The following is a 22233-nucleotide window of genomic DNA, read 5'->3' as shown; positions in this document are numbered from 1 at the left end:
GACAACACTGATCACATACTTTCGTCTTTATTTATTTTTTACCTCCAAAATATTTCACATGCATTCGCAGGTAGAAAAAAAAAGCTACACGCCGTGACATTAGCTCGCACTTTTACCAATACTGACCCACAGGATAAAGTCCTGCACTATGACAAGTTTGAGTTCAGGGTGGAGACCTCATCAGTCTCAGATTCCATCCAATTAGTGTTGCAGAAAGGTTAACATTTATGACAATACATACACTCCATTTACTTGGCTACAGGCTAAAGTTCAACTACAACAAAATAAGCGGTCTACATTTTACAAAGAAATACAATGACAACGAAAAGGATTAACGACGGATTAAACTCCAGGAGAAGCCATTCCCTGAAACGTCCAGGTCCCTTTTTACTTTTGGTCAAACTACACTGCAGATGGCCTCCCTTTCTATACGTTTCCCTTCTGCTTGGTTCTCATCTGTTGTGCTGGATAAAAGCAGCAGTGAGTGTGTTTCCCTTTGCTAAAATAGTTTATTAAAAAGGTAATCACAGGAGACTCTTTCAATTCTTTTCACATCAAAAGCTTCCCCTCAGGAACCTGCAGACACACCAGACACACATTAGACATGATCAGGCAGCAGCGTTAAAGCTAACGTCTAGCTGTAGAGCATTTGGGTTGCTAAAAAAGTGCCATTTCTACTCCCGACTACAAGGTTAATTTGCTGAATATTTAAAAAAAAGTGGATGAACCTCACCTGGCAAAGGTCAGATCTTTTAGACCATCTCATATTGGTTGTTGGTTATGTACCGAGACAAGCAGCACGACAGGAAAATGCCGATCAGCTAATAACGAGAGAGGGAAAATCAATATAACAGGCTGCTCCAAAATACAAATGAATCCTTGAACATTGGAGCTTCAGTGACCCCGTTTCTGCACCTTTGCTCCTTTTTAATCAGTAATAAACATTGCAGACGCTGATGCTCCCAGCTGTTCGTCACGTGCTAATGATCGTGATCATGAATAACCCGTTCCAATGATAAATGCACAGATTAAGTGAGATTCCCCGATTGTTAAAGTCGCACAGTTTTACAATGTGACGGTCGAGCAAATCAACAAGTGTTTGGGGTCATGTTTGTCTTGACTCCCTCTATCTGGGATTTATATTGTTGGTTATCACCATAAGTGCACTATAAGAGGCAATTACAGAGCGGCACACAACTGGATAACACTGGGGCAACAAAGACTGTCTCACTGTATGTGAACTTTAGCTACTTAAAGCGGTGGAACGTAAACTATGTGTCTTCAGCTGTGCGTTCACATTTGTGCCAGAAGAGGCGCAGAAAAGATGCTGCACAGCAACACTGAATCCCAGGGGAAAAGGCTGAGCGGGCGCGACATGTGACTGGTGCTCAACGGAGAGTGAAACCTATCAAATCCAGTTGTGTGCAGCTGCTGCAGGACTGATGGCACAGGGAGGGGGTTTCTGGAACAGGTGCATTTATGCCTTTATGAGAGAGGGTGGCGCTCTGACCAGTTAGAGTCCAGTTCCACTAAAATCAAGAGAAATCTGAAAAAGCTGATGTTAAACAGCAGGGCCCCCTTTAGGGGGAAGGTACCTGGAAGAACGCAATTCCAAATGAGATCCCAGCGATGATTCCCAGGTTGGCTTCCATGACATTAGTCACCAGTGTAAAGCAGCCCTGGAATTAAATAAATAAAAGCAGTTTAAGACTGCAGTTTTGTGAGCTGGCATCTTCATAAACCTGGTTCGGGCCGAGGCTGTGAGCTGACCGTCGTGTAAACCTCCGTGGCAGCCTTGTCGAGGTCTTTCAGAGTCTCTGGGGAACACTTGGTGGGGTCTCTGCAGCAGCTGGTGGGGATGCCTTTGTCTTGAAAGTAAGGAGTCTCGCTCCAGTCCGTGAAGTTTTTCACCCCGCAGCAATACAGCTACGCAGAAACAGTCACAAAACCAAAGTGTTTTTCGGGAATAAATGAGGACGGTACACAACTGCAGATCCCTGGGACCAGCTAATGGCAACACAAAGTGCGGTGACGCGAGCGAGGAGCTCGATAAGTGCTGCAGCGCCGCTGTTTATCCTTTTAAAATGTCCTTGTGCAAACAAGCGCTGCATGGGTTGTTAGCCTACGGTGACACAGATAAGAGTAACACCATTAGGGAGGCAGAAAACCTCCCACTCACAGATTGCTGGATGGTGTCCACCACAGAGCGGCTGCTGTCGGAGCTGTTGTAGGACATCAGATCGTTCTTGAAGGCAACCTTTAACTTAGCCTTGATCTGGAGAATCAAAACAAATAACCCCACCATCAATCCACGTGACGCAGCAACAGAACAGGTGAAATATGGTTCCAAAAAGGCTCCACAAGCATCATTAAGATGAGTATCGTGATGCTACATTTTAGCCTCGAGTGTTGCAACAAGATATGAGGCAAATGATGTCATAGTTGTCATTCCTGGCACCATAATCCAGGAAGAACGCAGGGAGCAAACTTAAGGGAGGAAAACAGAATAACAACCACATCAAAGGGCTGCTGTCTGTCCTTGAGTTTTCTTCTGGAAATTACTGGGTGATGCTGGAATTTCCTTGGGACAAGGATCCTTTTTAGCACTTGGTTGGACCTTTTCTCCACATATCTCAAAGCTTTGGACGGCTAGCTCACCTCGTGCCGGAAGATGAAACCCGAGATGCCGGCGACCAGCTCGGCCAGGAACATCAAGGTCAAAAACATGGCATACTGCAGGAAACACACACACACGCACGCACACACCGGATTTGAGAGTTCAGCTGAGGGGAACAGTCAAAAGACGTCACCGCGCTGCGGCGGCACTGACCAGTTTGAGCATCCACGGGCTGCCGCGGCACGTGGCGAAGCAGCCGAACAGGCCAAAGATGATGATGGCGGCCCCCGTCCCGATGAGAACATATGGCGCGTTGGTGCTCTCCTCCGATGCCAGAGAGAAATAGGACTCCAGACTCACCTTCCCCCACACGCCGACAGCCAGCAGGATCACGCCTGTGAACTGAAGATCAGAGATCACAGAGAGGGAGACGTGAGATGGTTTAACAGAGCCGCCGGTCTGACACGGCGGCCCGAGCGGAAAGCCCCGGAACCGCTCGGGTCAGTGATCACAAGGTTTGAGTAACACTTGAGATCCGAGGGCCTCTGAATCATCGCTTTGGTTTGCACAGCGTCGATCCACATCTATTTTAATTTAGATGCTGCAGATGGTTGAGACAATTACCCGATCGGCATGTTACAGAAGTCTCACCTGGGCCCCTCCCCCGCTAAAACACTCTCAGTGTTGTTGCAGCAGCACTGCCCACACGGGTCGTTACGCCAACGTGCGGCTTCGGCTCAACCAGCCGTGAGTAATAATCGTCCAGGTGGAAGCACTGACCTGCGCAGCCAGAAGGCTCCGCTTATTACGGAGGGGGGGGGGCTCACATCCGCGCAGCATCCCAGGGATGGATTCTAGACACGTTGCATCCATGCAAACGTGGCTGCAACTATTTTTACACGTGTTTTTAACCAAAATTGGTGGGAAATTATTCAAACTCAGGGAGGAAATGATCGTAACTTAATTAAATCGATAGAAAATACCAAAAATGTAACTGTCAAGCAAAAAGGTCGATATTAAAAGAGGTGCAATCAGCCTGACAATGGGCAAAAATAGTGTCACTCGGGTGATTGTAGTCAAAACATTGTGTGACGTGAAAATCAGGGGATTAATCAGCATTTCTGCTAAAATAGTCTATTAAGTCAAAGGCTACCTGCATTTTAGATCCTTCTACTATGGTGAAGACAGACTGGGATTAGAACAGAAAGTGACAGTAACAGCATTTAAGCCATTACTTAATTTACAGGCAATATTAAAATCATTTGAAATGAAAATAAAAACCTCTTAAATTCTGCAACATTTAATGTTGGTGCGTTATTTTAAATGCAGAGGTTGAACAGAACAAGCCAGATTAATGTATTCAACCGGTAATTCTATAAAGACATTGAACAACAGAAAGAGTGCTACAACGCCAGTTTACGCCTTTATATGCCACATTTTTACCTTTTATTCAACTAAAACCAAAAACTTGGCACTTCGCTAAAAGGGAAAGGAAAAACCAAAGCGCGCATCCCGGCCTGCCAGAGATTTTCCCAGGAAAAAAACACTTCCAAAACACTGTTTCACACAGTTTTCCCCTGAAAATCCGGATGGATCGGATTAACATCTGGCTGCGGTGCAGCAGAGATTTGTCAAATCAAACATTAACCTGTGAGATGTGTCGTGTTCAATCTCTCAGCCCCGCAAACAGCCCGCAGCGGAATCTTCTGTACAAAAACATTCATCTGGCCACAATCTTCAACAAGTGGTTCTTTGGTTTCACACCAAACCTCCAAGTTTGCACCCGAGTGTGTTTCCAGACTTTAATCCAGCCCCGGGTGACTGAAAGATGAGGTTAGCTAGCCTTTTTTAGCCCATTGTTGCTCCTTTAGCTTGTTGTTTCCCCCATTTGGTGGCAGCCCAACTCACCCAGAAGATCAAGCTGTAGGAGATGAGAAAAGTCTTCAGACAGGTGATCACCGGCTTCGTCTGGAGCCGCCGAGACGGTGGTGACATGCTGGACAGATGGCTCTAAACTTTAATCCCAAAAGAAAACGAAGTGGGTGAAACTCTGCTCTTCGCCCTGCAGCCGAAAGGAGGGGAAAAAAAGCTTCGGGTGAAATTCCAAAAAGGAGGCGGAAGTGGCGTCGGTGTCCCCCGACGGGAGGAGAAACGGGAAAAGAGGATAAAACGGACCGTTTCGACCGTTTAAGAAGCGGGTTTTTATTAAATGTTGCTCGTTGGGGGGTCATATAAACAGAAAAGTGCACTACATATGATCTAAAGTGGCAGTCACCAAACACCCCGAAATAATATGGAACTTTCAAAATAAAACAATACCTTCGGCGCAGCAGTTTCGAACTTTATTTTTATTTGATTTCAGCTGGGGATCCATTATAGTGTGTTTATGAAAAGCTTTATTATCCACGATACCACAAGGTGGACAACATTACTTCTTCAAAATGAAGTTGTAATTTCACTCTTTGGCTCTGGAAGCCGGGTTCTGTATCACTCAAGACCTTTTTAACCTCCTTCTGCACCAGAAGTGAATTGTTTTGTATGCATTTGCTCATGTATTTGGTTGTTTTTTATTTTCATCCCGGTTATTTTTAACCTTTACTAAAAATGTAGGTCAGGCTTTTATTTTAGAGCAGTCGTGTGGTTTCCTGTCACGCGCTTTCTAGCTTGATAAGGTTTTAGTCTGAGTTGACGCGACAATTTGATTTATAAACGGCAAATAAAACCATATTTTTACGTTCCAAAAGACACCATTTATTTCTGTTTCTTCGTATATTCATACGTTCCTCCCATAAGTTGCAAAAACTCCGTTTCTATGTGGGAGGAAGTGGAAACAGCGCCACCATCTGGTTCTAAAGAGGAGGACGTGAAAGGATCACGACTTTACAGAAAGGAAAGTTTGGTGAGCCGAACCTTTTTTGTCTTCGGAGAGGAAATCTAAATTCATTTGCCTCTTTTCTCTGGATTCCATCATAACTTTTATTGGATGATCTGCATCAGCTGGCGCAAAAAAACCCATTTATTTTCCTTCCCCAGAAGTTTCATCCCTGCGGTTCTGACATGCCCATCACACGTTTTGCCGCTGTGCTCGTTCTATTCTCCACAGGTATGTGTGTAAATACAGTAAAGTAAGTCTTTGAAGTAAATTAAGAGTAGAACAAAAGGATATCCACGTTCCCACGTCCTTTTGATGCCTTTATTTGATATAAAAACTCTATTTAATCTGTGGTAAATCTCATCATGAACTCTTTTCTCAAGCTAATAGCCTAAATCGACTAAATGTCTGCAGTAACAGCTGTATGAAATGCATATTTGCTGGGTTTTTAAGCTCTTTCGCAACGTTTTCCAGCAGGCAGCTATTCAGAATCTTGACAATAACAGAAGATACATGTAAAAACTGAACACTTCATGGTTTTCTCAACCCTCCGGGTGATCCAGTTGATTCTAACTGGCTGTGTTTACTCCTATTTAGTTACCGAGGGAAACTCCTTTAGGACATCTTAAAGAGATGTTAGTGCATGTAACTCTAATTAGTCAGCAAAATTATCTGAGTTATGCAACCTAAACACTGCAGACCATCAGATTGATGACTTTAATTCTTCTTTTGGGGGCTTGCTGTGAAGTTCTGCTGAGTGGAACATCTGGCTCATGAGATGAAAAATGCTGAGGCAGCAATTTCTACTGAAGTATGGATCTTGTGCATCACTTATGATCACAGAAAGTAAAGCAAGAGGAGGGCTGACACACTGGAAAGTTTGTGCTCAGCTCCACTCGCAGAGACATTTCTCAGGATTTCAAAGTGTCTCGAATGCAAATGCCGAGCACAGAAGATGGCGAATAAAAGGAAGTCTTGTGTAATAAGAGTGATTCATGGCACCAAATGAAGAGAAGAACGCTGTAAACAAGTCAGCTCAGTCCACAATGAGATGAACATGTCTCTAAACTTGCCTGAAGCAACTGAAACCAAGTGCCACCCTTCAAGGGAACAGCCAGATTCTTGCCGTTCATGCTGTTTTCTCCATTATGTCACTGGTTTGTGTGTCCGGGGGTCTTTTTACTGGAATGTTTTCAGCTAATGAAACCTGGAGGGGATGGAATGGGGGATGTTTCATGTGCCTGGAGGTCTGCTCGTGTGTGATCTATTTAACACTCGTGATCATGATCAAAAGAAACTTTTCTGTTTGTTTTAGTTGCCATGGGGACCGTGGTGGAAGAAACCTACAGTGACTTCACTGAAGAAGACCAGACTCCTCAGCTGGACTACAAAAGTAATCATAAATCATATAGCGCTGTCGGTAACGTTGCACAGCAGCAGAATCATTGAGATGAATCTAAACGTAAATCAGGCCTCTGATGCCGACTGTCAGGCGATAACGCTGCTGCTTGGTGCACAGACCCTTTCTGGTGTCACTCTGTGAGACTGACCAATGGGGAGGCCACCTGCTACTCTCCTCGCGGGGGCCGCTACAGGAGCACGCTGGGCACCCGATGTGAGATGAAGTGCGACAGAGGATACAGACTGCTGGGCCGGAGCTCCATCCGCTGCCTCCCGACCCGCCGTTGGTCCGGGACGGCTTTCTGCCGCAGTACGTGGAACCTCCGACACGTCTGACGGGACCCTGCTGCCGAACATCACGATGTTCTGCTTGTGCCGTTTCAGAGATGCGTTGCCGCGTGCTGCACCTCATTCCACACGGAAGGTACACGTGCACGCGTGGCTTTGAAGTGGACTCCAGGTGCGACTTCACCTGCAGCCCTGGATATCGCTTTGAGGGGGAACACTCGCGCACCTGTCTGTCCGGGGGGTCGTGGAGCGGAGCGCAGCCCGTGTGCACAGGTGAGCCGAAGGAATCGGCGAGCATCAGCGCGGCCGCCGCCCTGTGTGCCGGTGTGATTAGCAGCGAGTCTTTAACCTTTTTGCTGCAAAACCTGAAAGAGTGTTGGCAGAAATGAGAAACGCCTCCCGTTTTTGTTGGTCAGTTACAGCCAGGATGCAACTCCAACATCGGTCCACCTGCGCAGCAGCCTCACAGTTCCTACTGTCCTTTCATAAACTCACATGCACGTGAGAAACGAGCATTATTGCCTCCTCGTCAGAGCTCTGGACCGGGTCCAGGTTGTCTTTTTAACAGACTTCCTTTCTCCTAAGTATCCGCCCGTTTATTTCAGATATGGATCCTCCCAGGATCAAGTGCCCTCCCTCCAGACTGAAGGCCGCAGAACCTGGAAAACTCACCGCCGTGGTGACCTGGGACCCACCGGTGGTATCAGACACTGCTGATAAATCGCTGGAGTGCGTCTCGCCTTTTCTTTCCCCATCAGATGGAGTAGAACTCTTGTGGCTGACCGTGGTCGTCTCTCCACAGAGTGATCCTAGTCGGCCAGGAGCCGGGGACGGAATTTAAAGAGGGACCAAACATAATCCGATACAAAGTGTACGATCAGGCCAGGAACAGAGCTGGATGCAAGTTTATTGTGCGAATTGAGGGTAAGTTTAATCCTCCAGGTGAAGTTAGTACTTCATTTACCATCGTGGCTCATGATTAGATCCATCATTTTTTGATGGTTTTTATGGTTTGGGCCCTTATTTCAAAATCATTTTTGATAAAAATGTGGATTTGTCAGAAATCTTTAAGCTGTGATCAAGGTCAGAAGATTGAATTTAACATAAATCCTAATTTTGTTTTGTATTTCTGAGATTCAGGTCAGAATTCTGACCAATAAAACAGTTTGAATTTGTTTGAAACCACCTTCCACAAGTCCCAAACAATCCCAGTAGTGTTCTTGTCTCCCGTCTCTGCTGCTGCGCCCAGTGAGACGCTGCCCAACCATGTCTGCGCCTCTGCACGGTTACGTCACCTGCACCTCGGATGGAAACAACTACGGTGCGACGTGCGAATACCGCTGTGACGGAGGGTATGAGCTGAGGGGAGTATCCAGCCGCGTCTGCCAGTTCAGCGGCGACTGGGACGGGGAGCCCCCCCGGTGTGAACGTGAGTCCGCGCCAACCCGGGGAAACGCGAAGAAAGGCGGGATGACGACTTTGTGTGTTTGCAGCGCTGGAGATCAAAGCGGACGTGAAGACGCTCGGCGCTCTCCTGGATCAGTTCTATGAAAAGAGGCGACTGCTGATCCTGTCGGCGCCCGACCTGTCTGACCCAGACTACCAGCTGCAGAACATTATGATACAAGTGAGGCTGGTTCACACCTTCCGCAGATGACTTTAACCCTCTCAACCCTTTTTTCTTCCTCCCGTTCAGAAGTCGGACTGCGGCTTGGACCTGCGACGCATAACGGTGATCGAGCTCCTGGGCTCGCCGCCAAAGGAGACGGGTCGCATTAAAGAAAGCCCGCTGGAGTCTGATGTCATCGAGGGTCTCAGGTAACTCCAGCATCACTGGTCATGTTGCTCACGGTGGGTTTCAGAGTGGTTAAATCACTGAAACTGGAAAAACTACTTAGATTAAGGCCTTGAGTGAAGACATTAAACAGGAAAGGGGTTCGTCATTGTAGTACTTTTCACCACATGTGGTAAATTCATAATTTTCTGATTATCAGTTACTTTTTCATTGCTGGATCGTCTGATTGTAATTATAATAAGATCAGTTGTTCTGAACAACAAAACCAAAAGCTGTTCAATAAATGAGCAGTTGAGCTTCAAAGTCCAACCAGACCCAAGTGCCATGGAAATGTCCAGAATTAGCATCTATTTAGCAGAATTTCATTTGGCAGCGCTTTGTTTCAGAGCAGCAGAAGGTGGGTGAGCAGCCACAGGTCCCTGCTCTCTTTAGCTCCGCTCTGAGAGCGTCTGAGCGTCTTCCTGAGCGTCATCGAGCCTTTTCTCTGCAGACAAGCCTTCAGGATCTCCAGGTTGTACTTCAGCATGGTGCTGCTGGACGAGCGCGGCGTCGACCGCGAGCGCTTCATCACCCCGATGTCGTCAGAGGAGCTCTTCGCCTACACCGATGACGTCCTGCTGGAAGAAGAAGAGCGGGAGAGGCTCGAGCTCAACAGAGACTTCTGCGACTAATTGGATAGATCTCCGCGGTTGCCATGGGGATAAACACATCAGTATTACTTAAACGGGACAAAGAAGGACAATCAAGCAGGAAGCGGGTCCCGAGGGGACGGGGACGGGGATGTTGACGCGTTGAAATGTGATTACCGTAACACTGAAGTGCTGGCACTGTTGTCTAGGAATCTAATTATCACCTGATTATATTCTCACACTTGAGTAGTGACACCAAACCCATTTTAAAGAGTAAAGTTCATTTTTTTGCCCCCTTATTTTTCTGGCATTTAAGTTGATACAGAAATGAAGACAAACCAGTGTTTCTATTGTTCGACTGCTTTTTTATTGCCTGAAAATATAACTCCAGGTAATCTGACCAGTTCAAATCATGCAATTATATAAACATGAACTATTTTTAGACAAGTCTTTGTTATTTACAGGGTGAAATTATTGTAGAATGAAGCAACCGTGGCAACACCAGACACTTTGTATCCGTCGGTTTTGGACGTGTATCATTAGAAAGGAAAGAATCCAAAGCTGCTGATTTTAAATTGCAGTCAAGCAGATGGCCCCGACTGTAAACAGGTAACTGTCAGTCATTCTGATTTCCGTATGGGGGGGAGGGGGTTAGGATTTAAGTAGACAGGCTGAAACTGAATGCACGGATTCTGCATTCAGAGTTTAGTACACCGAGCACCAGATGATCAAGACGGAGAAGCAGAAAGATTTTCTAAATATGTAAAAGTTCCTTTATTAAACCGTTCATTCGATCGCGGAGGCTAAAATGATACTTAATTAGACATGACACAGAAATATCATATATATAATATATGAGTGGGATACCGCCGTCTTGCATCCCTTGCTTACCAACATAAACATCTGAAGGAACGCAGCAGACCGGTCACCGGCGTCGCTGCAGTCTGCTCAGTCTCTCAAGACAAACGTCCCATCCGAGCGGCTCAAAGCAAAACTAATCCACATTCCCGCCTCTCGATTTCTCCTCATTCAAGTCCCTGGAGAGTGAGAGGACCCCGGCACCGTCCTGTCCTCAGTTGCCCTTTTTCATGGTGGATCGCAGCGGAAGAGTGCCCTCTGCCCACGAGTCCGGGTACTGCATCATCTTCTCCCACAGACTCACTTCCTCTCCCACAGAGTCCATCTCCACCTCCTCTTTTCCTATTAATACTCTGCCTGTGCAATGAATATTAAATAGAGGATTCAAGATTAGAGCTGCCAAAGTGTAAAGATCAAGGATGCTCTATGAATCCTGAAATGCAGCACAAATATATTTATCCTTTCACCTGGAAATTAAACATGTCTGTATTTGCATCAATATTGCTGCTGAAACAAAAAAAAAGAGTCCGAGGTCACATTCTGCTGGATGTGCATGATGACAGATGTCAGAATAAATCCCAGCCTGGTGTCCTGATCTGGTACGTTCCATAAGACGCATAGGACGTAAATAAAAAGCATCTCGTTTGCAAGCGGATGTAATCAAGAAGATTCCAATACCTTCGCCAGAGCTTAGACGGACTCCTCCCAGGAACTCGTTGCTCACCACAGTCTCCTTATCCCACACGGTCAGCTCCAGACACATCTCCTGCAGCTGCTCCAGACTGAGCTCCTTGTAGACAAATATGTAGTCGTAATGAGGGTTGAGGTTCTTCTTCACCAGCCTGGTCTTCCTCTTCGTGCTCTTCGCCTTGATCGGGAACAAGTAACTACCGAGGCACAAACAACGGTTAGATTAGAGTCAGAAAGCTCTGAGGGCAAACATGGTGACCAACCCTTTCACAAACGTATCCAGCGTTGCCCCCAGTTTCACCCCAACGAGGTTTTTGGCTTCCTTGATGAGGACGTGCAGTTCTCCTCCGTCCCCCAGCTCCTCCTTTTTTCCTGAGTTGGAGTTGGCGGACACGTCGGGCAATTAGGGCCACGGCACTTTAAACCGGACAAAGCTGCAGTTTTACCTTTTGATAAGGGAAACGGCGACTTCTTAGGGGGGATAAACTTCAAGGAAATCACCAGCTCTCCTTTGTAGTGACTGAAAAGTGAAGGGGGAGCAGCAGCGTCCTGCTGTGGGAACAGACCAGCCCAAGGTCATTTAAAGTAATGTTCCAGCCTTTTCTTTGCACATGGCTGCGTGTGCCAGTGCCACGCTGCCTCACTTAGCCAAAATTCTTAAAAACACGGCAGCTTCCATAAAAGAAAATTGAGCAATCAAAGAGCGTTGCTTTGTTTTGTTGATCTGCAACGTGTAAAATGTTCCACCTTCGCCAGGAGCGCCACGCGGTCCAGGTGTGTTGACTCAAGGTCTCGGCTGTCCAGAGGAATCTCCGCCTCGCCCAGGAAGGTGTTGCGGCTCAGCCGACCGTGGTGCCAAACGGAGATCAGGACGGAGCGAGTGAGCAGCTGGGAGTGGTTGATGGAATACTGTGGGAGAGGATGGATCACAGCTCCGTGTCAACGCCGTGATTTCATACGCAGTCTTTGACTGGATCATTAAAAAGCTCTCTCTCTCTAAACGGACCCCTTCACCCATTTAATTTCCTCTGCAGCAGATTATCGCTGTGGGTGAGCTCAACGCTGCGCTACGAGACTAAAACCAATATTTGACAAAGCTATTTTAATCTGCAGTGTAAATATCGATCTTGAGGTCTCCGTGGGTGTGGTCACTGTTTGCAACAGGCACGGCGAGTCAACAGGACAAGGATATCAGCAGAGAAGGGGCGGCTGATCCAGCATCACCTGCAGGGTCTCGTTGTAGACGGGGTCCACCGTGTTCCTCTTGACGCTGGTCTTCCTCTTGCTCTGGCGCGTTTTGTCGGGGAGCAGATAACATTTGACGTAGCTAAAACAGACAGAAAAGCGTCAGGCCGGAGGGGCTTTGCAGGGCTTTCAGCCTAAGCGGCGTGAGAACATGTCAACAGCCAGTTTCCTGTGAAGCTCCGGCTATGGCCCCGGGGGCGTGATTACTGAGACCGCTGTAAACACAGATATCTCCGATCAAAGCGCTCACATCAACGGGGGCGTGTGCACGTGCGCGTGTGTGCAGACAGGGTCGGGCTCCGCCCACAAACAGCAACAAATGTTGTCGTCTGGACTTTAAAAGGCGCATGGCCATGGTGGGGGCTCACCGCGTTGTGTCATAGCAATGCTAGCATAGCGCAGCAGCTCTACTAGTTTTTCTGCACTTACGGGTTGGAAAGGCGCCGCGAGGCGTCACCGTACGCCAGCCCGTGGCACTCCTTGATGAAGACCTGCAGGCTGCTTGTGGTTTTGTCGTAGCTGAGGGAGAAGACGACGTCTCCGCTCACCTCCACGCTGTCAAAGTCGCCCGTCTCGCTGTAAATGCTCATGAGGCTGCCCAGCGTACTCTGCGGAAACGGCAACACGGCCCAAAGTTCAACCAGCAACAACCAAGATTTGCAGTGATTCTGAAGGATCTGCCCTAAAATTGGGAGAGAATTTAATAGAGCTCAGCAGAAGGCACGCCAGATTAAACAAATAGGCAAGGATCCGCCTCCCTGAAAGTTTTGGCAACTACGGAAACGCTGTTTTTTGCGCTTCCTTTAGTGACGGGGCTGCGCTGAAGCTACAGATCAACAGATCAGATGAAAGATTCCGCTCTGCAAAACACAAACTGCTTCTGTTCAGAGAGATACGAGACTCAAACGAGCCGCGAGACGAGTCAGGGATCATCTACCTTTGAGTACAGGCTGGACGAGCTGCACGCCATTGATCTTTTATGGAAACTGACCAGTTTGTCAATATCTTCCTCCTCCTCCTCCTCCTCTCCATCTTCCTACAGCAGTAAAACATCCCGACTGAGGATGGTGCAGGCTACATTTAGTGGCTCGGCTGGTTTCTCCCCTACCCGTGTATCCAATCCTGGTACAGAGCGGCTCCTCGTCCCCATCGAGGCCCCTGTCCTGGCAGATCCATCACGTAGGTCTAGAGTTGATAAATACTCTTTAAAAAAATAAAATAAGAGAGACCCATCGATCAACCCTCATCAGCTAAACTCTTTCACTGGCTGATGGAAAACAGAGCGCAGCCATGTGAAGCACTAACCGTTGGCCCGCGGGTCCCGTTTGATGCTTTTCTTAAAGAGCCTTTCAACATCCAGATCCAGGCTCGGACGCGCCGATGACGCCTCCTGGCACCACAAAGGGGGGGAAGCAAAGGTGAGCAGAGGAGGGTCTGAAATCTGGAGATAAACACGTCTGTGTGGCTTGAAAGCAGCGTACCGAGCCCGCTTCTCTGGGCGGGACGGCGGCGGTGGCGATGCCGGAGCCTGGTGGGCTGGCAGGAACCAACCGGCCGTCTCTCCTGCGAGGTCACACAAGTCAAACACAAACTCAACTCCCGTTTGCTTCATTTCCTGGGAACGATCAAGTCTGTTTTCTTTATGAATCAGTTTGGAAAATATGCCCTGTGGTCGTCTCGGCAACGTCGTTTTAGGTGCTGCCCGTTTATATAAGTGCCGTGCGCTTACCGTTGCTGCTCGGGGGTCACGCAGCCAGACTCCGTCCCCGTCTTATTGCTGATTATGCTTCCGTTCTCCGCCGACTCGGTGTCACTTTGCGAGGGCTTGGCCCAGCTCTCTTCTTTTGATTCGACCGATTCCCGGGAAGCGTGAAATCCTGAATTTTCACTGAAACTGCTGTCAGACAGAAAAGAACGCAGGCGTGAGTATTGCATATTAACGCCCCAGCAGGAAATAAGCTGCGCACCCTTTGATGCCGCCGGGGGGATCCCTGGATCTATTTCGTGGCAGGGGGACGGGAAGGTCTGGATTTACTTCAGCGCTTCTCAGAATCACTTCCCCAGTGGTCTCACGCTTAGCTGGGGGCACACAGACAACATCTGAGGACCTTTACAACACGTGTAAATCGACACTTCCGCAACAGCCAAACAAAAGCTCAGGGTCAGGTTACTGCGGATCCGGACTGGGCTCAGTGCTGCTGCTCATCAACACCGCGCTCGCCAAATTTTTCTGAGCTCGCCCTAAGATCGGGGTAAATTCCCGGTCAACACTTCCTCTTCCTGTACTCACACTGAACCTTCTTTTTCAGCGAGACTTTAACCAAGTCGCGTCCAGGCAGCGCCGAGAAACGGTTCACCCTCTGATCGTAGAACCAGTCCCCCGTCTGCTTCTTCAGATCCCTGAAATCAAGCAGGAGTGGGTTTGTTCTTTAAATAAATAAATAAATAAATATAAATAAATAAAATAAATCAACTGCAGCTTCCATTTGTGCATTAGTTAATAGCTAACAGCACTACAGCACTGTTGCAAGCTTCAGGGTCCTATAATAATGTTAATCATTTGAAACTGCCTTTATTTTGTTAAAAATTCACCGTATAAAAGCAGCGTTGGAAGCTCCCACCTAATGGGCAGCTTGAGCTTCTTACACAACACAAAGTAAAATTCCACCCAACCAGAGTGATAACATCACCTGGAATCAGGCAGGCGAATCTTTCATGCCACACGCTATGACACATGTAGCCACAAGTTAATGAGCTCATAGCTGCGGCTGCCACGTTATCATTCAACGGCCACAGACTTGCCCCCCCCCACCCCCCCCGGGATGATAATCCTTTTCCCAACATGACAACAGAGGTTCTATGCAAAAAACCCCAGCTAATATTGCTCAACGCAAACACCCCGAGCTGAAAAACCACCAATATCGAGCTTAAAGGAAGAGAAAATAGCAGCCTCTTACGACTCTTTGGCGCAGACGCTGCACAGCCAGGAGCCGTTGGGGTAGACGGTCCGGCAGCTCTGACACACGTCATGGTTGCACACCTTACACTGGCTGGAGAAAACAGTCAGGATGCTCAGGGGCTCCAGGCACCTGCCGCAGCTGCGCGGACTGTATTTGCCGCTGCCGCGTTTGGCGCCTTTCCGCTTCACGTCCAGCAGCTCCCCCTTCAACTTCCTGACGGCATGAGAGGATGGAAAGAGGTAAAAAATAAACGCAGAAATCTGCACCTACTGGATGTTTAATGGATATTTGTGGTTTTTCTCATTTAAATGCAGCTGCGGTGTCATTTATCTTGGAACATCCAGCCACCTAGATGCCCTCTGCATGTGTAGCTGGATTAGAATGTTCAATTATCGTCTCTATGCGGGGTTGAACTGGTTGAACTATATTTTGCGGCGTTCTCCAACTCATGCAGGTGAAAATGGACCCAAGCTGCCCACTTGGGGCCGATCCCGCCTGCTCTCCACTCACCGCACGCGCCGGTCCTCGGCCTGCCTCAGCTCCTCGTCCCGCCGCAGCACCTCCAGGATCAGCTCCTGCTCGTACTCGGACAGGAAGCTCAGGTTGATGGCCTCTGCAGCCTGAGGCATGGCGCCTGGAAACGAGAACCTTCGGCGTGGGTTACCTGCGTTCAGTCCCTGCCTCGCGAAGCTTTGAAGAAACTCAGGATATTTCCATTAAATATTTGAGGAAATCTCTATATTAGCGCCCATGTTTGACGTCCGAACTGCCACCAGATGCTGGTCTTGTATGAATGTGATGTTCAGAATCCCGTCATCTGGCTCACAAGAGTCCCTGCCGTGTTTGTCTGATGATCCCATTGGAATCCAGATGCAAACATGAAACTAGGCCAGATCTTCATGAGAAGACTGGGATTAAACTAAAAACCCCAGCAACCTTTTGGCTCGGCCAGTGATGACAAGAAAAGTGACTAATAGCCACCAGGATGTTACAGGATTTAGAGATCCCACAGAGAGCCTGCGGCCGGGTGAAAGGTTGTTTCAAAAAGGAAGAAAAGAAAAGAAAACATGAACTTGGCTCTCACAGTGTTCCCACCCTCTAAGACAACTGGGTGGAGATCAGCACCATCTGCCCTGCTTATAGTCTTGAATTAGGTTACTTGTTAATTGATTTAAAGAGGGTTGTTATGAAACATGACATTCTAAACCGCAGGAAAAGGTTGAAAGAACATTGAAAGAACATTGAAAGGACACCCCCCCCTCATAGTTTGAATACCTGCGGCCGCCTGTCTACGGGACCAGGTCTCGGTAGCCTGCAGGGGGGGGATGGCGCATGCGTCCGCGCCAGATGACGAGGAGATAAAGCACGAAGTGGAGCAATGTTTTGCTTAACAGAAACTAGAAAAAAGGAACAACCTCACAATGGTAACTTAGTACGGAGGAAGAGCGGAAAAACCGCAGCAGCGTGGCACTGGCACACGCAACCATGTGCAAAGAAAAGGCTGGAACATTACTTTAAGTGACCTTTATCGACATAACTATTAAAACGAGCATCCCAAGCTTGAGAATAAAGTCAATCAAGACTGATAAGGAAAAGTGCGCAAACGGAGCTTCAGAAACGCACCGCTGGGATTCGCAACAAACCATTTTTTCTAAAGGGAATTAGGGGAAAAGGGTTGAATGTGAAGTCTGGAAGTAGGATATAAAGCAGGAAAAGGGAGGAAAACTGCACACACCTGTTGTTGAACGTCGACTTGTTCCCGTTTGGCGGCGTCACTGCGGAAGAACGGCTGATATTTCTGCCAGAAAACACAACAAAACGGTTTTAAAACGGCGACGCACAAGCCCCCACCGCAGCCGTGCGCCTTTAAAATGGACCGCTCACCGCCCCCTGCTTTATGAGCACATCTCTGTTTTGCCCCGCTGCCCTCCTGTCGCCTCCAAAGTGCTGCCTTGCTCCGCGGTAGCGTCGGAGGAGTTGTGAGCAGAAGTACCGGAAGATGAGGAAAGTTTGCAGCGTCCGACAGGAGCGCCGCTCTCCATACTTTCCATGACAGGTGGATTTCCTTCAGTGTGTTGATCCCTGAATGGCTGGATGTGGAAAATGGAACGAACCCAAACACACAGCCCCCTCCCACCGTTTCCAAAGCTGGCTTGCTCCCAGAGCTCAACGCTGGAAACGTTTAAAAAAGAAAAAACACACAAAAAAAACCCCAACTAAAACTTAACTGTTCCCCATTGTTGACTTTGTAATTATGGCTTCTATAGAGTTGTATGGTAATAAGCAAACCTGCTAATTTAAAAATAAAGCGTTATTCATTTAAATATGCATGAGACTCTAAAAGCATCCGTGTAAAGCGAAATCCTGCTGTGCGCCCCCTGGTGGTATGTTGCAGTAAAATAAACTGTTGATTCCCTATTCTCTTTGTAGGATTCTTGTTTAAGTGTGTTAAAAAGCTTCCATGTAGAAAAAAAAACTAATTAGTAATCTGTTTTGGCCACAGGTGGTATGTAAATAGTTATTTACACCAGAAACACCAACCAGACATGGAAGCGAAAGCTAAAGAAGCTTCTTTTTTCATTCCAAACATTCCCAGTTTTGCTCAGCTTCCAATCAGCTATGTCAAAGACTCCAGCTGTCATTCAGGTTAAGACAAGATAACACCATCTGTGTTCCAGCTCCACTTTAGCACAGGAAACCTGACAAAAGCAGCCATTTTGAAGAGCAAGCTGTAGTGTGGACACAAGGGTGTCTATCAATGATAATTGTGTTGCAACTCAATTAGGCTCAAAGTGCTGCTTTTGTGCCTGAGCACTCATTGGAAACTGCTTGGCTCCACAAATGGATTAAAACCATATTAAATTGTATTCGTTACACCCATGGTGACCTGCTAGAACTGAGGAATTGGCCACATGTTGTCCATCTGCAGGGCCAGCGAGAGGGCTGATTTTGGTTTTGTAATTAGCAACATCCATAATTTATATGACTTTCCACCTTTCTTCCCTTATGCGCAGCAGATGGTCCAGAGAGATTCTGCCCAGCATTCATTTTTGGTCAGCAACAGTTGTGATGGGAGCAGATTTGACTGCTGGAAGGACAGATTATCCAGAGGATAACACCTTATTTGGGGGTTCAATCCCTAGAAAGCCACTTAATTAGTTTCTGACCCACTGACTGTAAAGAGTATTTCATATGATTCACATTATTTCCACACCAGCGGTGAAAACATTCAGTCTGAGCCTTATATGGATGGTATCAGTGTTGTGTTTGTCTTTAGCCCTCACATCTATAAGCTATAAATAAAGAGAAAAACATGTGCCAGAATTTGAATAAACATTGGCAAACAAGAGTTTGAATCATAGTTTAACATGCTGTTATTTAGCATGTTAGCATACCAAAACCCCTGTTACTTAGCAACAGATAATGCTGCTAGTCTGGATCCATAGCTTTTATTTGCAATTATAATTTACTACATTGTAGATGGTGTTTACAAGAGAAATCGAATCTGTCGTGTTGGGACCAGCCCTGGTTAAATAAAGGTTTCTAAAAACACTGTTGCATGTATGTGTTTGCAGTGGAATGTTTGAAGGCATCAGGCTGGATGATCGTTTCTTGGCCTGCATTCCAGGTCTAACACAATATGGTGGACGTGGGGCGCGTACGACTTCACGTGTTCGATGTGCTTGATGTGCACCATCCACTGTGCACCAGTGATGCCCCCCAAAATACAGGAAATGCGATTTGCTGTGTCATGGGCCCAGGCCTGCCACGCCTCTCGATCAGCCGTCTTCCCTCTCAGAGTGACATCATTGTCTTCTGGGACAGCCGCTGTGTTTGGGACTGAGGAGGTGACATTTTGGTGAATGTGTAAAAAGCCACCGGTTGTCCTTTTCAGCAGGCGACAGGCTACTGGCCAGCCGTCCTCGGAGCTCGGTATGAGACCCAGATTGACACGGTCGGCGATGTCATTTAGATGAAGCTAGGGGAAAAAAAAGTTTTTAAAAAGTATATAAAAAGCTCTTCACAAAAAAAGATGTTGTAAATCAAATACAAAGGATATAAGCCATGGACCTAATGTGTTTAATAAATGTCTAAAATAAATAAGTAATAGAAATAGAATTGTTTTTTTATTTCTCCAAATTAAAACACATAATGGCAACCACTAGAGGGCGCAGCGACTCATTTCAGCGTTGTAGTATTATTGGCGATACACATCGATGTTAACAATAGTGGGAACATATGAAAATCAAATTACTTCTCTGTTGTCTCCTGGGTGAATGGTGCAGCGCTCAGATACCCTGTTGGTCACCAGGTTCTTCTGTAACGCTCTGAGAGCATCAGGATTCCACTCACAAGCGTGAACGTGTCGGGCCTTCGCATGTACCAGATAAGGAAGAGTAAAGTAGCCTATTCCTGACAAAGATACAGTTAAGATGGCTACATATCAATATTTAAATCACTCTTATAATGTCTTATTACTGAGTAACATCATGCCAAAAGATTTCTGCTATTTATTACCTTTTGGTATAAAAATAAAAATAATAGGGAGGATCAAACAATAATCTCACCTGCATACAAATCTACCACTGTTTCACCTCTGCAGTCAAACTGAGAGACACGGAGTTTCTCTGTTATATTCCCAGCCGAAAACATGCATTTGGTAACATCAAACTCGTACCTGAAGACAACATAGTGCACCATTAACTTTAGACAATACATTACCATTATCCACACTACACATTCTTAATATTTGTCTATCTGTGGCTGTGTCCAGTTAATAAAGACATTACCTAATCCCATTGTCGACATGCGTGACCCAGCTGTGTTCTCCCAACAGCATCGTCACTATCGGAGACCTAAATCCATCCTTTGATATTCGACTCATCTTTGCCAGACGCTTTGCACCAGTTGCTTTGGCCACAGAAGCCCAGAGCAGATCACCATCTAGAATAAAGGCTCATTAATGCTTGCACTTATCACTAGTGATAATTCTGAATTTGACAGGTTTGATGGCTGTACCAAATGTGTTCCACTGTGGAAGGGTAAAACAATTGTCCCCAAGCAGGATAAGGTCCCCATGCCTCTGGAAGCTGTGAGGGAGGTCTCTCCTCAGTTCCTCCGTCCATCCTTCACCACCGTTTTCCACAAGTTCCTGAAGCATTTGCTCTAGCTTATGAAAAGGCGCTTGTCCGCTCCTCTTTTTTGACTGCAGGGGAGGCTGAAGATGGGCCATCAATAAACACAAAAGGAGTTTATTAAAGTTTTGTTGTTTACTAAATGTAAACCCGATTTTTAGTTTTATTACCTGACGCCAAACAATTTCACAGACACTTTCTGAAGACACCATAGTCCTCAGAGATGGAAGATCAACTTGGGACAGACAGGATGGTAAAATGGGTAGAAGGACAGTATTGGCTGAGTCTTTCAACAAACGTAGATTCAAATCAAGACATTTGTTTGACTGTAAGAGTCGCCTGTAAAAAAAAAAAAACACAAAACAATGTTGAGTAAAACAACAGAGAACCAATACATTTGTTCTTGTTGTAAAACAGTTTCCTGGATCCCGACTAACAAGGAACCAACTTACTCTTGGTTCAGAATTATTTCACAAAATGCCCGATTACCTGAATTGTTGTGCATGATGCTGAGACACACGAAGACAGGGCACAGTGTCCATTTGTAGGGAAAAATCTAATAAAATAGACTATATTTAAAAAGTTCCGTCCGCGAATGCTACTGCAGCTACATATAAGCGGAAACCACTCAGGAACCTCTCACGCTTGTTTCTACCCGGCATGTTATGAAAGACGGATTTTTCAATTCGTAAAACTTTATTGTCAAGTGGCAATATTACATCAGATTTAGCGTCAAGCTTTCCACTTCAGCGTGATGAAAATAATTGTATTTAGTGGATATTATATATTACTTAATTTAGGTATACATTACATTATCATTTGGGATTGGGTATACGGACACTTTCAACAACTAATTATTTCATTGGGCATGTATTGATCGCCTTCTATCAATAAAAACAATAACAGTTACAAACTTATGATCAAAGATCAGACTTCACAATTTAGAGGACAGATCTTCATTATGTTGTATTTATGTTTTATTTATTTTGGAAAAACTGCAAACAAAAAAATTATTGACATGACAAATGTTTAATTCTTTATAAACTATTTATTATGATCCGAATTATTCTTTTAATTTAATCCTGGCCTTTTATAATTGTAGTCGGTGTGTGTAGGGGCTTTTGGTGCAGTATAGCTTTAGAAGAATAAAAGAATCAAAATGATTTGCCTTATCTTTTGTGTTTATAGATCTGCAGCTACAGATACATTTGGAAGTGCATTTTTAGATTGGTCAAAACATCACATGTGTCTACCTCTGCTCTATAAATCCAAGACAGACAGAGCTGTGAATGTTTACTCTCTGTAGCATTTATGGTTTAACTCTTCCCCTGTGCCTCCGATGAAGCAACATTTCTCTAGCAACAGGGAGGCTATAAAGACTACTATATGACGTGGTTGAGCAGATATTGAGCTGTAACCATCACCTTGTTCTTTACACAGAGGCAACAGTAACATTATTTTACCTGCAGTGAACTCATAACAGCACAGCATTCAGGACACAAACAAACATTAGAAAAGAGAACCGCCTTCTGTCCAATATTTACTGAATCACATCATGGAAATATACTTCTAAGCAAATGAAATTGCGTTTTTTGTGTGTCCTTGTTTACTGTTTATCAGGTTTCAACTGACTGGGCTCAACAGTCCTCTGAACATAATAGGGAACAAAATGCCCTGACTTCTGATCTGAATACATTAGGTATTTGTTTCAAACTTTTCTACAGACCAAAAATATGACATTAC

At 46.1% G+C, this 22233-nt stretch overlaps 4 protein-coding genes across 9 annotated transcripts; 1 reads left to right on the top strand and 3 right to left on the bottom strand.

Annotated features, from left to right (window-relative positions):
- Positions 1–6: 6 nt before the first annotated feature.
- tspan6 (tetraspanin 6) lies at positions 7–4741 on the bottom strand. The gene is made up of 8 exons (XM_003970120.3): positions 4526–4741; positions 2831–3019; positions 2659–2733; positions 2180–2275; positions 1771–1926; positions 1596–1679; positions 734–821; positions 7–576 (listed from the first exon to the last, which is right to left on the bottom strand). Exons 1-7 carry the CDS (start codon positions 4610–4612, stop codon positions 753–755), a joined length of 756 nt encoding a protein of 251 aa, XP_003970169.1. The 5' UTR covers positions 4613–4741; the 3' UTR covers positions 7–576; positions 734–752.
- Positions 4742–5315: 574 nt separating this feature from the next.
- srpx2 (sushi-repeat containing protein X-linked 2) lies at positions 5316–10044 on the top strand. The gene is made up of 11 exons (XM_003970153.3): positions 5316–5516; positions 5651–5720; positions 6805–6882; positions 7009–7200; positions 7275–7451; positions 7784–7907; positions 7981–8102; positions 8428–8607; positions 8672–8805; positions 8875–8996; positions 9464–10044. Exons 1-11 carry the CDS (start codon positions 5430–5432, stop codon positions 9642–9644), a joined length of 1467 nt encoding a protein of 488 aa, XP_003970202.3. The 5' UTR covers positions 5316–5429; the 3' UTR covers positions 9645–10044.
- Positions 9951–17547, bottom strand: sytl4 (synaptotagmin-like 4). 6 transcript variants are annotated; one of them, XM_029846877.1, is made up of 18 exons: positions 17240–17547; positions 17091–17153; positions 15866–15989; positions 15353–15568; positions 14686–14795; positions 14363–14474; positions 14125–14292; positions 13877–13958; positions 13701–13785; positions 13504–13598; positions 13333–13431; positions 12825–13003; positions 12375–12477; positions 11898–12059; positions 11597–11699; positions 11414–11522; positions 11139–11347; positions 9951–10817 (listed from the first exon to the last, which is right to left on the bottom strand). In XM_029846877.1, exons 3-18 carry the CDS (start codon positions 15982–15984, stop codon positions 10675–10677), a joined length of 2094 nt encoding a protein of 697 aa, XP_029702737.1. In that variant the 5' UTR covers positions 15985–15989; positions 17091–17153; positions 17240–17547; the 3' UTR covers positions 9951–10674. The 6 variants fall into 6 exon arrangements, with proteins under 6 accessions (XP_029702737.1, XP_029702736.1, XP_003970201.2 ...); XM_029846876.1 differs by having other exon boundaries at positions 11597–11702; positions 14125–14289; positions 17240–17544; XM_003970152.3 differs by having other exon boundaries at positions 11597–11702; positions 17240–17540.
- A 1170-nt stretch (positions 17548–18717) lies between these two features.
- On the bottom strand, positions 18718–21147 carry trmt12 (tRNA methyltransferase 12 homolog). Its single transcript, XM_003970151.3, has 7 exons — positions 20980–21147; positions 20661–20829; positions 20375–20573; positions 20146–20299; positions 19924–20033; positions 19611–19768; positions 18718–19334 (listed from the first exon to the last, which is right to left on the bottom strand). The coding sequence occupies exons 1-7, from the start codon at positions 21030–21032 to the stop codon at positions 18948–18950; spliced, it is 1230 nt and encodes a 409-aa protein (XP_003970200.1). The 5' UTR covers positions 21033–21147; the 3' UTR covers positions 18718–18947.
- Between the last annotated feature and the right edge of the window lie 1086 nt (positions 21148–22233).

This window comes from Takifugu rubripes, chromosome 14, assembly GCF_901000725.2.
Source record: "Takifugu rubripes chromosome 14, fTakRub1.2, whole genome shotgun sequence".
Taxonomy (NCBI): domain Eukaryota; kingdom Metazoa; phylum Chordata; class Actinopteri; order Tetraodontiformes; family Tetraodontidae; genus Takifugu; species Takifugu rubripes.
Note: the sequence above shows the minus strand (reverse complement) of the source record. Positions and strands in the feature narration are given on the sequence as shown.

Excerpts from the sequence above, each read along its gene's own strand:
- tspan6 (XM_003970120.3), bottom strand. The coding sequence starts at position 4,612 with ATGTCACCACCGTCTCGGCGGCTCCAGACGAAGCCGGTGATCACCTGT. Across the intron at positions 1,927-2,179 it reads TGGACACCATCCAGCAATCT|CTGTATTGCTGCGGGGTGAA; the intron begins GTGAGTGGGAGG and ends GTTTCTGCGTAG. Across the intron at positions 822-1,595 it reads TTGGAATTGCGTTCTTCCAG|CTGATCGGCATTTTCCTGTC; the intron begins GTACCTTCCCCC and ends TCTCGTTATTAG.
- srpx2 (XM_003970153.3), top strand. The coding sequence starts at position 5,430 with ATGTGGGAGGAAGTGGAAACAGCGCCACCATCTGGTTCTAAAGAGGAG. Across the intron at positions 5,517-5,650 it reads TTTACAGAAAGGAAAGTTTG|AAGTTTCATCCCTGCGGTTC; the intron begins GTGAGCCGAACC and ends TTCCTTCCCCAG. Across the intron at positions 7,452-7,783 it reads AGCGCAGCCCGTGTGCACAG|ATATGGATCCTCCCAGGATC; the intron begins GTGAGCCGAAGG and ends CGTTTATTTCAG.
- sytl4 (XM_003970152.3), bottom strand. The coding sequence starts at position 15,984 with ATGCCTCAGGCTGCAGAGGCCATCAACCTGAGCTTCCTGTCCGAGTAC. Across the intron at positions 15,569-15,865 it reads GCCGAGGACCGGCGCGTGCG|GAAGTTGAAGGGGGAGCTGC; the intron begins GTGAGTGGAGAG and ends TCATGCCGTCAG. Across the intron at positions 12,060-12,374 it reads TCTACAACGAGACCCTGCAG|TATTCCATCAACCACTCCCA; the intron begins GTGATGCTGGAT and ends CCTCTCCCACAG.
- trmt12 (XM_003970151.3), bottom strand. The coding sequence starts at position 21,032 with ATGGACACTGTGCCCTGTCTTCGTGTGTCTCAGCATCATGCACAACAA. Across the intron at positions 20,034-20,145 it reads CATGTCGACAATGGGATTAG|GTACGAGTTTGATGTTACCA; the intron begins GTAATGTCTTTA and ends TGTTGTCTTCAG. Across the intron at positions 19,769-19,923 it reads AGTGGTAGATTTGTATGCAG|GAATAGGCTACTTTACTCTT; the intron begins GTGAGATTATTG and ends TATCTTTGTCAG.